This window comes from Pseudonaja textilis, chromosome 2 (assembly GCF_049901715.1).
Source record: "Pseudonaja textilis isolate UNSWEBS1 chromosome 2, rPseTex1.2, whole genome shotgun sequence".
NCBI lineage: Eukaryota > Metazoa > Chordata > Lepidosauria > Squamata > Elapidae > Pseudonaja > Pseudonaja textilis.
In genome coordinates this window covers 26,521,733-26,537,643 of record NC_141991.1, presented here as the reverse complement: position 1 = coordinate 26,537,643, position 15,911 = coordinate 26,521,733, and the positions used below count along the sequence as shown (strand labels likewise).

Genomic DNA, 15,911 nt, shown 5'->3' with positions numbered 1-15,911 from the left:
ATCAGTGTTGGTGGGAGTGTTCTTGGTGATTTCTTGATTAGGTTATTGTTTACTGTTATCTGAATTGGTAACAGACAAATCAGCCATCAACAGGCACATAAAGCTAAACAACATCTAGATACTATTCAAAAAAGACAATCACAAGCCAAAAAGGAAACAAAAAGACCAAGATGCAGTATCTTCTCACCAGCAGTCAACACCCAGATGAGTAGAGTTAAGGCCAAGATTAACACAACAACAACAATTAAGAAGTAAACAATATCCCAATCAAGCGACTAAAGTTAAAGAATGTTTGAGTTTGTGATTTGTTCACTTTAGATTTATCAGTAAGCCACATATTGTGGAAAAGTAGACAGTCAAGGATACCTGAAGTTTGAGAACTCCACATTCTAGTAGGCAGACCTGTTAGAAAAAGTCATCTCTTTGACATTATTTTTTTTTTGTTTATGCATGTTATAGAGCTTCTCAAATAAAATCTTAAGCAAATTTAAAGGAAATTGTTGCAAGGAGGTAATTTATCTAACTGCTGCTTTAAAACCTTCTACTGTGACAGGAAAAATGTGAAGAAATCATAACTGTTTTAGTCTTCTGAAGAAATGAATGACATCCTATCACATCTAATAAAGAAACCTATTAGTTACTCAGCCTATATTTTATTTGGGCAAGTTGTTTCTTACTAGGGATTCACTAGTATCACAATCAAGTCCTACCATAAAAAACAAAATGCTGAAATAAATACTGTTCCTAAATGTATAAGATTCAGATCTATTTTGGTATTTTCCTCAATGCTGTGCTAATATATCCTTCAGTTGTGTCTTTATGAATATAATGTAACCCTGTTGTAAAATTAGCTTTAACATTAAATCTGATTATTTTACTGAATATTAGCCCGCATCATCCATGCAGAGCAACTGTGGTTCTGCCATTTAATAATCAAACAGTTTGACCAATTTGAGGAACAAATAAAGGCCCTTCTCCCTTATCTTCGAATGGACATATTACTATGTCCTGATGTTGAGCTGATAGTACCTACTCCAGGGGGCTCAAATGTTGTACTGCCTATATCTCTTCAACTTCTTGTAGGAGGCAGGCCTGGGATATGAGGCTAGCAGACTGTGCAGCTTGGAGCAAAACCTTTTTATTAGATCACTATAATGGACTGAAAGCTCTTTGGCCAAGTGTGGGATGGAATAAGAACTGAACTCAGTCTTCTGTGCTTGGGGTGGGTGGATGAGAATAAAGAGAGGGGACTGACTGTTTAATGAGGCCTGTGTGTCCGTGCTTTGGCAAAGCCTTGCCATACATTTGCAAACAGAGGGAGAGGGAGGGGAAAGAAAAGAAAAGAAGTTAAGACTATTTATTTTGATTGTGCCTTTATTATTTTTATAAATAACTCAATGTGGCAAACATGCCTTCCTCCTCCTGTTTTCCCACCCTGTGAGGTGAGTTGAGTGAGAGTGAGTGACTGGCCCACAGTCACCTAGTTGTCTTTCATGCCTTAGGTGGGACTAAAACTCACAGTCTTCTGATAATCAGCTCAAAGCCATGCAGTTAACTTTCATGTCCAAGTTGGGATTAGAACTCATAATTTCCTGGTTTCTAGCCTGATGATAGAATATAGAATCATAGGGTGGTGTTCTACGTTCTATGCGTCAGGCTAGAATGGGTCTGATGGCCTTAACCATTAGACTAAACTAATTGGTGAAAAATTATAGAATTGGAGTCTCCTACATTTTAAACAACTAGTAAGACTACACTTACTAATGCCACGTAACGGAGTTACTAGCTACTACTGCCACGTAATGGAGTGAGCTCCTGTTACTTGTCCCAGCTTCTGCCAACCTAGTAGTTTGAAAGCATGTAAAAATGCAAGTAGAAAAATAGGGATCACTTTGGTGGGAAGGTATCAGCGCTCTGTGTGCCTTTGGGGTTTAGTCATGCCAGTCACCTGACCATGGAGACGTCTTCGGACAGCGCTGACACTTCAAGATGAGCATCAACCTCCCCTAGAGCCAGAAATGGCTAACACATATGTGCGAGGGGAACCTTTACCTTAAGACTACACTATCAATAGTTTTGGTGTCGCAGCCAATATAGGCGTTACACGATGGCAGGCTTTGGCTATGATTCAGGTAATGGGAAGACTTATATTTTTCAGCAGCCTAGGTTTTTGAGATCTTTTTCTTAGAGACTAGTAGATAAGCAATAAGTATGCATCTTCCCATGATATGACTGACTGGGTTTAGTTAGTTTAACTGGGTCCATGAACCAAATTTGATTGTATTCCCAAAGTATAGTTTTCCCCATTGATCAAGCTAAGTATCTTCTGGGAACTGAGCTAATATGCCATTGGTATAATTGACTACCCTGTGCTCTAGAGCAGTGTCTCTCAATCTCGACAACTTCATCTCCCAGAATTGCTAGCTGGGGAATTCTGAGTTGAAAACTGAAAATCCACACATCTTAATGTTGCTGAGGTTGAGCGACACTGCTCTAGAGGCCTCCAGTCTCTTCCTCCAAGAAGAGGCAGAACATAAAGGAAAAGTATGAAATAATTAATCACAATTTCTTCCAATTAGGAAATAATCTAATATGCTGCCATGCCAACAACAACCACGGAGAGGTACATTAATTACTGATGTTGCACACAGGCTTACCTTTAAATTACAAGGAAAGCATACAATCAGTCTGTAAAGAAGAAATGGAATTCTTTCCTGAGCAAAGAACATAATTTATGCTATGTTTATTTAAATTATTATTTTTTAATATTTTCCTCTCGTGCTAAGGAAGAGCGCTCATAATAGTTTATATAGTTCAGGTCAATCAGGCTAGATATCTGAACAATCACCATTTGCTCTACAAGCAAATACAAGGAGATCATGGTTGACAATTTCTTGTTAAACGCTTTTTCTTAGAGGAAAAAAAAACATATTCTGTTCCATAAGTCAACTTTATGTCGTCCCATTAATGTGATCCCCATTATATCTAAGCCCCATTATCTCCTGATCTATGGCCCTTGCTCAGGGATGATGGAATTTGCTCAAAAAAATCAGCAGGGCCTAGGGTTTGGCAAAAGCCATTGAAGAAATTTCTTGCTTGCATCTGTTCAATTTTAGGGGCAGGGAGGAGCAGGGAAGAAAAACTACTGTCGTTGGGAAACATTCTCAATGTTTAATGTGGATTTTAAAAATGAAATTGCTTTGCCTTTTTGGAGAAGTGGAATGGCAATACTGCTTTTCTTTCCTTTTCTTACTTCTATGACTACATCAGCAAAATGGTAACAGGGAGCTGTCTAAAATGCAGCAATGTAACAAATAAAAAAAGAAATTAAAAGGGGGTTCCACAGTGAGGATGGTAGTAGTTAATAAATGTTCATCAAGGCTGTCATCCAGGCACAGCTTCTTTCCCCTAGGAAATGAGACATTGTTTTTTTTTCATATATGTGTTTAATAGCTTAGAGGAAAGCGAATATATGATCCTGTCAGTCAGGGGTGGGAGTCTACCAGTTCACACCTATTTGCTAGAACCGGTTGTTAGAAGAAATTACTGGACTAATCCTGTAAGGAAGGCAGGAAGGAAACATTCTGGTGTTGCTTACAGAAACTGCCTCTCCGTTAACCTTTATTACATTCTTGGCAGGACTAGACTTCCTGTCTCCAGAGCTTCTCCGGAGGTTTTTTTCCCCTCCTTTGCTGATACTTTGCTTCTGTGGAGTGACCATTCAAAGTTACACTGGCACTGAAAAAAGTGACCTATGACCATTTTTCACACTTACGACTGTTGCAGCATCCCCACAGTCATGAGAGGCCAGGCATGCCTCGGTGTGAGTGATATTGAGCTGGTCACACCCAGCCAATAATATGACCACCAAGCCATGTCCACCCAGTCACATGACCACCAAGCCACACCCACCGCCTAAGCCACACACACAGAACTGATTGTTAAAAATTTTGAATCCGACCCTCGCTGTCAGTGTTTGGTATTTCTCTAGGTTGCATAGTGGAGATGATTATGAATTACAATGAGGACTCAGATTTTCAACATAAATTCACATAGATGAAAGCCTACTGGTACGTTATTTAATTTTATGTCCTGAAATGAAGTAAATTTCCTCAGATGGAAGTAGGACAGTTAAATTATTAGACAATTCTGCCTTTGTGAACTTATATTAATGTAATGTATTCTGGACATGTTAAAAATCCTCACAGGACTGATTTTTTTAAAGAGAAGTGCAGGATATTTCACAGTTTTAGATACACTGTCAAATTGCTTCCAGTGTGTCTGTATAACTAAATCAAATTAGGTTCACTCAGCTCAATGAAACAGCAGTACAGTTCCACAGAGAGATATTTAACTATCAATTTAAAACTACTGCAGGGTTATCACTAGCAAATAAGATTATTATAAGGAGCTGGCATTTGTGGATACTGTACCTCATTCTGGGTATTCTACCTGAATGAACTCTTTACAAACTGCTAATTCATCAAAGCTGGAAATGTTCAGGGCAGATAATAGATCTACCAAAAGGCAACAATCTCCTCTATAGTTTCTATGCAAGATGGGAGTGAATCAGGAAGGCACTTTTCCATTCATTTTGGTTGATCTCCTCTGACACAGTTCAGTTGATCACATGGTGCCCTCAATGGGATGAAATATTCTAAGTATGGTCTGACCAATGCAGAAGAGAGGACAGTGACTTAAAGTTCCTGATTTCAGTGTCTGCTCTAAACATGACTACATCTGGATCTGTTAGAGAGAAGGATCAGGGGAGACATGATAGCAGTCTTCCAATATTTGAGGAGTTGTCACAGAGAGGAAGGGGTCAAGCTATTTTCTAAAGCTCCTGTAGGCCAGACAAGGAATAATGGATGGAAACTGAACAAGGAGAGATTTAACCTGAAAATAAGGAGAAACTTTCTGACAATGGGAACAATCAACCAATGGAACAGCTTGCCTTCAGAAGTTGTGGGAGAGCCATCACTGGAGACTTTCAAGAAGAGATTAGACTGCCATCTGTCAGAAATGGTGTAGGGTCTCCCGCTTGGGTGGGGGGGTTGGACTAGATTACCTACAAGGTCCCTTCCAACTCTGATTATCTGTTATCTGTTCTTACAAGATCATTTCACTTAATTTCACTTATATATTCCTAGTGTGGTGTGTGTGTGTGTGTGGGAGAGAGAGAGAGAGAGAGAGAGAGAGAGAGAGAGAGAACTTTTAGGGCATAGAAGTAAAGAGTTGAAGCCCAACAGCAATATTATATTAATGAATTGCCTAGCACTTATTTCCAAAATGTTGTTTAATCATCTATTTAAACCACTATACTCCATTTCTCCCCTTAAAAAGAAGAAATAGGTCAGTTGATCCCAAAATGTACAAAAGAAAAACTGCAAGTAGCCATCATTTAAAACATTCACACATACCCTAGACTTTCATAATTATGAATCCAAGATCAGGTGTTTCCTTTTGCTAAGTGACAAGCCTGCTCTATTCCAGCTGTCTCTAACCTATCCTCTAGTCATGCCACACCATCAACGTCAATGGCCTTGCTGGCTGGAAATGATTAAAGATCTAGCCCAAGGGTCTTCAAACTTGGCAAGTTTAAGACTTGTGGACTTCAACTCCCAGAATTCCTGAGCTAACATGACTGGAGGAGGAATTCTGGGAGTTGAAATCCACAAGTCTTAAAGCTATGAAGTTTGAAGGTCCCTGATCTAGCCCCATGTATCTAAGAAAGATGTTTGTACAATGGCTTGGGTTTCTGCATTAAACAGTAGGAGGGAAAATTGTATATTTTGAAATTTTTCAGTTTGTTAATTTTTATATAAGAAGTTAGCATATGAAATAAAGAGCTGGACCAGACATTTATTCCCTAGTATTCTGCTTTGTCTGTATCTTGGTAGATTTTTAAAGATTAAAGCTTTTACACATTAGTGTAAAGGTGTTAGTCTTTTGTCACAACAGCTGAAAAGCTCCTTCGACCTAAATCCCTTGAATATGCATGCTCATCTTGTTCATCTTTTATAAGGTAACTTATGCACTTCAGAAAAATATGGGAAACAGAAACAACATAGCAAACATAGTTCATTGCATAGGGACTGCCAAGTTGGAGATGATTATTTATGCAATGTCTGGCATTCTAGGGGTGAAGATTGCATATAGTATATGTCTATGGAGATTCTCAGTCAACCAGGTCATGGTTGTCCCGAAGTTGCTTTTTCAAGAGGCAACTGAACTTTCTGGTTTTTCTCTGAAGATACTTTGCTTCTCATCCAAGAAGGTGAAGAAGGTTCTGGGATGAGAAGTGAAACATCTTCAAAGAAAAACCAGAAAGTCCAGTTGCCTCTTGAAAAAAGGACCTTTGGGATGAGATAAAATAATGTGCTATGCAATAAGAAGGTGAGAAGAATGTTATAGAGAAGCGAAGGGCATTAATACACTTCGATAACTAGTTCCAGACAATTCTGATATATTTTACAGCTAACAGGATACATGAAGAAAAGCTATGTCAGATCATTACCCAGAGACTTTTTTGGAGACAATTTTACAGATTTTTAAAAATCCAGTTAAACAAGATCAACTTTCAGTAACTACATCCCAAGTGACTCGTATGTATGTATGTATGTATGTATGTATGTATGTATGTATGTATGTATATGGTATTCAGCTTTGTTTGGGTATTTTCCCACGTCATTATAATTGTGCTTTTAAAGTTGTAGCAAAGTTGTGCTTTTAAAGTTGTAGAATCTCATCTGCCATCATCAGATTCTGCCGAAATGTTGCTACAACTTTAAAAGCACAACTATAATGACGTGGGAAAATACCCGAACAAAGCTGAATACCATACATGTAAGTACCCGCGAAAACTTAAGATTATATATATATATAATACTCTATATTTATACTCTCTATATACATATAGTTTATACATATAGTTTATACTCTCTATATATACACATATACATATACATATATACATGCATGCATGCTCAGGTGACCATTTTAAAGAGAATATATTCTGATCACGAGTGTTATAAAACTTTCACCATCTGAAGTGCTAATAGAAGCCATAAATTCATACAAAGTTTGAATTTGTTCATCTTTATATGACACAGTTTGATCATAATTATTTCTAAAGATTTTTCAGAAGAGTCGAAGAGGTTTTGCACAGTTTTCACAGTTATTCATTTGTAACTTGGAGCAGATCATCTTTTCCTAACTTGGTCTTCTATCAGATGTGTTGGAATTTAGCTCCCAAATTCCCTGACCATCATATTAAACATGAGCTGGATGAAGTAACAGCAACTTTCCATTTTTCGATCATCTCTGAACAGTATTGATCAATTGCAAAACTCACATCACTGAGTTCTTTACCCAATATAGTACATTATAGGCAAAAAGAAAACAAATAACATAATCTTATTACAATACCCTTTACAACCTGTCAGAGAAAAACCATGACATTCCATAATCGCTTTGAAATATACATTAGGCTTCCTTTTTAAAGGAATTAAAAACAGTATACAGCTATAATCAATAATCTTCCCATCAGTGGAATTCAGCTCACATTCACACACACAAAAAAATTGTATGTTGGCTTATTTTAAGCCATTGATAATAAAAGAATGAACAAACTGTGAAAGGATAAAACATGGATTTAATTCCTAAATAAAAATGAGAGCCAAATCTGTTTATACTCTAGAATAATCCTAAATATGTTCTTAGCATCGAGCTAAAACTGACAAAGTCCAAAAAGATTTACAATATTGAACAGCTATAATTCTGCTCACCCCCAAATAAAGCTACTTCATTTGGTTATATAAAAAGATGTTTACTAACTGATTTTTTAAAAAGCTGGAAACAAAATTGAATTAAACTAAAATGCTGGCATCTGATGACCTACCTACATGGCAGTATCCTGGCAAACAGAAGTATGTATCCAAGAGCTTGCTTTTCCTAAACCAAAATGCTATTTGTGTCAAAATCCATATACTGTATATTGAGCTGGAAGAACTGGCAGTGAATTTAACATGTTTTTCTTCTAAATATAAATACACAGGATTATGCTGCCCATTTACTTCTAAGTAGACATTGCTGAACATTAAGATGAAGATTTTGAACTTCAGTAGAAAAGGCAAATGGAATTAAAGACTCATTCAGGACAAGATACTAATTCTATAGGACATCTAGAGGTTTCCTTTGTGAAACCATCAAGAGGGTTTCATCCAAAGAAAGAAAAGTTAAACTCCACACAAAGCCTTTTACTCCATTTTAAACCATTACTGTACAGAAACATAAACCACAAGAGGCTCAAACCATAGGAAAAAAATGATAGGACTGTGAAGTGCAACTGATTTTAATTGTACCCAAACAATTCATAAATTGTTAAGCAAATCCAAACGGTTGCATCTATGATCAAACCAAGGCATGAACGAATGAGGCAAGGCCTTACTCACCTGGGATGGGAATAATGGGAACAGTTTCGTTTGGTACCACCCGAGGAGAACTGCTGTCTTCTACATAGAAATGAGCTGTCTGGAAACATTTTCTGCAAATGGAAGAGAAACAACATTACAACCTTCAGGGTTTAGGGGCACTTTTGTTCAAAATCAAACATTTCAACAAGCCGGTTTGAGCAAGTCCACTTCTCCCCTAATGCCAATGGTTGTTGTTGGCTATTTAAATAAAAAGTTAGGACGCCAGGAATTTCCAATGGGAAAGAACTGTTAATTAATTTAGGACCACAGGATCTTATCTATTATTAAATTGTCCAAAAAAGTTTAGCAGCAGTGAGGTTCAGATTTGTTCAGGTTGTACTTACAATAAACTTCCAAGCTCTGCAACAGCTCCTCAAAAGGAAATTTAAGAGGGACAACCACAACCCTGCAGAAAATGTTCCAACTTAACACCAAGGAAAGAGCAGATAGCATCTTAAACTGACACCTGGGATCCTCCTTCCTTCAGAAAGTTGCAAACTTTCTAAAACTCAACACAACTTTGCATCATCTCTCCCGTCCTCTTCTTCTTCTGTGCCGTATTTCCTATGAAACAAGACCCCAAACCCATGCCCAGGAAATCCAACGTTGCTTGTCAGCAAGACTCCCCCCAAACCTTGAAAATGAAGGCAACTCCGATGGCCGCACCCAGCACCCGCCCACCCAAGAGCCCAAACCTGAATGAATGGAGTCCACCTGCCTAAGGCTTCTCAGTGCAGTCTTTTACCTGTACTTAATGCAAAGCAGGGAGCATAAGCTGGTCATCATGGAGAAGGCACTGAGAAGGAGAGCATCCAGCGTTCCACTGAGCCTCTGCATGGTGATGCTCAGCAAGACACGGTTTTCCAGCAGCAGCGTCACTGCTTGGTGCTGCCTTAATGAGCTGCTTGCAGCTGGAAGTGAATATTTAATGAGCCTTGCTCAGCATGAGCTGCTCTTGTGATGGGGAGAAAAGAGGGCTACTCTCAGCTGTTAGAAGCCCTTTGCCAAATCCTAGAGAGAGCAGAGATCCCATCTTCCTGGCCAGCTTGAAAACAGACAAACAAACAAGACCTCTGCACTTCTGGACAGAAAGCTTGCAACATCACTCGGGTGAAGTTTCCCTGAAAAAGCACAGGGCTGCTTTTTGCTGGTTAAAAATGTTTGCAAAAGCAAATTCTCTTGCTGGCTAGCTCGGCTTCTGGAATCAGGGCCAAGCAGAACAGCCCACCACCATCCCATCCACTCTGCTGACACGGTCAAAGCAATTTCTATAGCCATTGTTTGCAGCAAGAGTTACATAGTAGAGCACTTTGAAAAGAAAGAAGGGAAGGGAAAAAAACAACCACACAACTCTCAGCAAATATCAAAGGCCAAGGGAAACACTTAGAAGAGTTTGTATTGGTTTGAATTGCACTGGCATCCTAAGGCTGTCAGATCAAGAGGTAGGCTTTGTGGAATTCTGGTAGCATCGTTTGGTTAACTTGAGCCTCTCTCTCACTCCATGTCTTTACTTAGCTGTCTGCCCCCGCAAGTGCAGCCATCTCCTGTGCAGCTTTGCCCACGTGAAGAAAAAAGCACATACGAAGAGCTGCGGGACTGGAGCTTTAATATCCAAAGTTACTTTTGAAAAAGGAAGAGAATGCAGTCTTTTTAATTCCTTGCTCCTAAAGCCATGCACTATGAATTAAGCAAGAAAAAGGTGTTCCAAAGCTACTTTCATCCCCAGTTAATTTTATGGTGATAACAGAATTAGAGTGTAATTACTAAACAAATTAAGGACTAGTTATTGTGGTCAGCTGAACTTTGATTTAAAGAAAATCAGCTTGTTTATATATTTGAATTTGAAAACCACTCATCTCTGTTACAGGGCAGTATACAATGAAAACATAAAAAGCATACAATAATATCCAAATGACATATTATTTATATTTTAAGCCATTAAAACCACCAATTATGCCACTAAAACAAGAATAAAATAATTAAAATTGAAAGTTAAAAAAAGAGTGGAAGGGCTTTCAAGGCACTAATCAACCTCATAGCTGCATGTTCCTTATCCATCAGATAGATATCTCTCTGTGTCTCTGTCTCTGTCTCTGTCTCTCTCTCTCATCTCTCTCTCACACATACACAGATCTCTCTCATCTATTTAATCTATCTTTCATCTCTCCTATCTATCTATCTATCTATCTATCTATCTATCTATCTATCTATCTATCTATCTATCTATCTATCTATCTATCTATCTATCTATCTATCATCTCTCTCTCTCTCACACACACACACACACAGACCTATCTATCATCTCTCTCTACCCCTCTCCCTCCCTATTTCCTAGCCAGCTTTGAATGAGTTTTGGATAGCACAGTTATATGTGGTATGTCTGCCATAACAACACTCTTGCAATAAAGATTGGGTAGAAATGACTATGCCACCCATTTTGAAAGATGGCTCTGTATGGATTGGAATCCAAGTTTCCCAGGTTAACAATTGACGCTCTATTCATTATACCACACAGACTTCCAGGACTATCATAATAGGGACAGCTGGCAATCCCAATTGCTGTGCACTTATGGCACTAGATAAATAATGAAAGCAATGGCTGCCACCTCTACAGAGCTGCTGAATCAATATGCAGCCACTGGAGGTTTTACTCAAACCAATCCATTGCTTCCATCTTTTGGCAAGTATTTATTTTCTGGTTGTGTAACCTATAGAATCAAACTTTACAGAAATGAGTTTCTCTTTCTTGAACAGCTTGACTGCTCTTTTTTCTCCCTCCTGCTGAAAGAAGTACTTGGCTTCTATTTGGTCTGCCTTTATTTTATACTGAACACCCTGGGGGCACAAAGGGGCATAAATCAGTCACAGTAAAGGAAAGGTTATGAATATGAATCAGGCAGAAGGCGCTGGTGGTTTCATGCATTCCAGAGTTTCTCTTCTGAGCGAAGAAAATCCATAGAGGATAGCTTTAAGTATTATTATTATTTTCTTCTAGTGGAGAGAGAGAGAGAAAAGGAAAAAGAGAGTCCAGCACACAGTTCCCCTTCCTAAAGTATTCTTTGTAAAAATAATTATATTTACCAAACAGAAGATTACCCTGTATGTATTTACACTGAACAAGAATAAATATAATTTAATAAACAGAAGGTACATTAGAGCACCCTGTGTTAGTTCTTGGCTCTCAGAAAATCAGCATCCTACATTCTAATCAATTGCAATATGCTACATCTAAGTTTGATTGAGAGTTTACAGGAAGATAGTATTCTGATTTTTTTTTATTAGAATAATAAAAAAGCAAAGTTTATCTGCCACAGAGATAGCAAATGGCTCTTAACAGTGGATGTCTTGGAGAACAAAGGAAGTGAGAGAATACCTGCATGTTTGAGAGACAACTTTGATTTTATGTTGATATAAAATATTAAAACATGCCTGTCATTATTAGATACGTTTTCATTAGAGTTGATATCCAGATGATCTCTAGGGCCAATGGGTTGTTTGCAAGTGATCCTGGAATGGCTATAGGATTCGGTTTTTAGCTTCGATTGGTAGCTTTAACAAAGGCGCTCACATGGTATGCTTAGTAAAAAGCTAATTACTCTAATTGCTTCAGGCCATCGATTCTAAGCAGGCACCCAGCAATGCCCAGCAGATCTGGAGCTAACAATGGTTAGTGTTTCATGTACATAATTTGCCATGTAAGTCTAAATAACATTTTATAAACATACTTTGCCTAAGGTTGCAAATGATGCTACACAGTTTCTTAACTAGTTATTAAAATCTAAAAGTGAAATACCATTCATGCATCATCACCAAATCTCCAGAACCATAAAGCCTACAAACTTGAAATTTGGCCCGTATGCTCCTCTTGGCTTCTAGGTGCTCACTAAGAAAGGTTTTTTCGAAATGACCATCAGAGCATTAGTATTTTGTATATTATTATTAACATGCTCTGGTGTTAAGGAGTTCTACTCCCCCTCCCCACCTGAAAAGAAATCTGTTCCAAGTGCAAAACACAAGAAGAGGAGAGGAGTTTCAGTTTTAGTTTCACAGCACCAAGCAGCTTTAGTACAGAACAGTTGAGCTAAGCCATGCCCAGGCTCCTTGCTGTCCCCTTCTTGCTCACACAGCAAATACTGTTTCAGTTTCCATGTTTCAGTCTCCAAACAGCCCTCAACTGTCTCACACACTGACAGGATGCTAGCCAGATGAATATTGATGGATGCTGGTAGGCAGAGGCAGAATTTTCCCCCCTTATTTTCCTCCCCCCAAACTAAGCCTGATCACATAGTTTCATAGTGAAGCACGGGTACAGAGCTAGTAATAGATAAAGATAAAAGATAGGGAAGATCATAGAAATACAAGAAGCTGCTGGGCACTGAATCAGAATTTTGACTGAGAATTGTCAACTGTGACTCAGGGTGCAGTGTAGCATAAAAATCTTCCTCAATTCTGCTTGGAGATGTACAGAATTGACCCAGGGCCCCAAGAATAATGGGTAAGCTCTGTGGATTTCTAGCCATGATATAGCAAACGAGTACTATTATATACTGCTGAAAAAAAATGTTTCTGCAATATTTTTTTTTGAATTTTTAAAAATTTACTGTGGGAGAATAATAACTATAACATTTGAATTCCCTGGTTGCACAACTAGGGCTTAGTCTACATGAAAAAATATCCCCAAGATTAGGGTTGTAATGTACAATGTATTTAAATGCCTCCATGAGTTACCATCTCTGTTGCTTTAAACAAAGGCAGCTTCCTCTCTGTTGGCAGATTCTACATGCCCATTCTACATACCTATGCAACTGGTTATGGCACAAATAACTTCCTAACATTCTGGGGAATGGAGCTTTATCACAAAATCAAAGGAATAATCAGGTTGTCAAACAGATCTGGTCTCTGTAATAACAAATACTGAAAAAAATGGTTGTAGTTTCTGAGTCACTACTGCCAAAAACTATAAGGAAGAACATTGTACCCTGGAGTTTCAAAGTACAGTATCTTATTTATGTCAAATACCAAAGTGCCAGGTGAAACTTCATTGATATTCATTAATGTAAAAAGAGAAGCAGGAAAAAACAATGCATATATATTTATCCCCATCATAGTTGCTTTCAGTGTAAGCAACATTATGAAAAGGGACAAAAGGCACTAAGAATAAAATAATAAATGTGGGGGAAAAAAATCTAATAACTAACTGGTCAAATAAATTAATGATATAAAATATGAAAGAGAAGAGGAAATTTATATCCCATGCCTGTTCATACTTTTCTATCTTTGAAAGGACATACATTAATGTATATATTGCCTTTTTTCTTGATATATTGAAAGATACATATATTTGCCACAAGTATTGTATAACAGATTATCTTAGTGATTTTGGTTTTGTTACATGACTGTACCAATTCAATATTTGTAAAGTAAGTCTAGTTTTATATATTTAAATAAACTAATTTGCAATGATTTTGTTGGCTTTAAATGTGGCTGCATTATGGATCATTTGTGTATTTCAGAGTCTACACTCTTGTATTATGTATTGAATTTATTTACTCTTCTTGAAGGCTGTTTTGAGAGTAATTTGGAAAAGCAGCAACAGATTTTTTTTATGGTCAGGGATACCAGATTATGTAAGTCTTGTTACAAAGTTACACAACTGAAGAAACATTTTTGGGATTTTATAATTACAGTGGCATTCTACATTTGCAGAGTAATTCATAAAGCCCACATATTTTCTATGAATCATTGAGAACTCTGTTGTCTTTGAAAGAAAACAGTGTGTTCTCTGAAGCAGACCCATCATTCTCCTTCCACCACCATCCCTATCTCCATATGCTTTATTTCTGGTTGACTTTCCTCAGGGAATAGTAACTTGGTGAGATCTCAAACATTAGGTAGGCCACTGTGAACAGAAGCAAAATAATATACTCATATATGTACACGCCAACAGGACATCACTTTGAGATTTAAACCCATTGAATAGGGATGAGAGAGGGATGCACAAAAACAAAGTCATTGCCCAGAAGAAAACTGATTACAAAAAATGTCAGGCAATTGCTCAGGAACTGTTGTGAAAAGCTCTTTTTAGAAAGACAACAAGCTTTTGCTTGTTTTGCATATCATTGAAGTTCAGCTTCAGTATGCAAATGTTTTTAAAGTAAGCTACATTAAGGAATCGTTCCTAAATATAAGGTCTCCTTCACACATTTGGAAAATCAAGAATGGTGATTTATCTGCACATCTGTTTTTTAATTACATACTTTGTTGTGCAAAGCTATGTGTGAGTATGCCTTGGTATCCATGTTATTGAGAAGCTCAATAAGTGCGTCTTGCATTTTTCTGTTGACGTTATACAGTCAAGAGTCATTTTTCTTTTCCCCTGGAAAAAATAGCAAAGATTGGAGGTAATGTTGCATTTAGTTTTCTGCCTCTCTCAAACTAGTAGCTTTTGGCTTCAATGCCAAAGAGGCTGGCCTCTTTTTGAGGAAAAAGAGATGGAATTTGTACCTGAATTTAACCTTGCAATGTCCGAAACAAATGGATCCACTAGGTACAATGAGGGTTTTTTTTAAAAAAAAATCCCTTTCATGTGAAATGCTCTAGACTGAACACTGTACAACACAGATCAAAAGGGTGGATTTAATATCTTTGGAAGCTGTGAAGCAATATCTCCTCTCTCTGAAATAGTTGAAGATTGTTGAAGAGGTTTATTAAAATAGTTGAAGAGATCTCTGTTTAGGAATTTTCTGGAAAATCTAGTGCCAGAGTTAGAAATCTTGAGATTCGTACTGAAGAGATTGGAATTCCTTTGCAAAGAAAGAAGACAGCTTTGGGGTTTACAGAACCTGCATTCTTGTCCTTGAGTTCCTACAGCTGTGCAAAAAAAAGGTGGTCCTAAAAGTATCTGTGATACTTTTTGTGTTCGGAGTTTATTGTGGACATCAAAAATCATATTTATAAAATTACATTCCAAAGGAAGAAAATATCTATAAAGAAGTTAAAGGTATGGAAAATCTAGTGGTTAAAACACCAAGTTAGAAGTCAGGAAACTGTGAGTTTCTAGTCCTGCCTTCGCCATGAAAGCTGGTTGGGTTGACTTTGAGCCAGTCACTCTTTCTCAGCCCCACTCACCCAACAGGGTTGTTGTTATAGGAAAAATAGGAGAAACGAGTAATAGAAATGCATGTCACCTTCAGTTATTTATAAAAATAATAAAAAGTAGGATAAAAATAAAGTAATAAAAATAAGTAGGTGGAAAAAGATGTAACAGCCCAGATATTTTCAGGCGGACAACGGTGCAAAAAACATTTCTGTGATGGTGTGTAGAGTTTAAACTTAGAAACCAAGAGAAACATGAGAGAAAAAAACCAAGTCAGTAACATTCTTTAAAGTCACACAATGAAAGGGAACAAGGTGGAGTTAGTGCAAAAAGAATAAGAG

The 15,911-nt window shown here is 37.6% G+C and overlaps 1 protein-coding gene across 3 annotated transcripts in view; it reads right to left on the bottom strand.

Annotated features, from left to right (window-relative positions):
* Positions 1 to 15,911, bottom strand: part of PTPRG (protein tyrosine phosphatase receptor type G) — a 683,006-nt gene that overhangs the window by 35,401 nt on the left and 631,694 nt on the right. For all 3 annotated transcript variants that reach the window (XM_026721752.2, XM_026721760.2, XM_087923573.1), the window contains exon 14: positions 8,454 to 8,545. In XM_026721752.2, the coding sequence (XP_026577537.1) occupies positions 8,454 to 8,545 (92 nt within the window). The remainder of the gene's footprint in view (positions 1 to 8,453; positions 8,546 to 15,911) is intronic.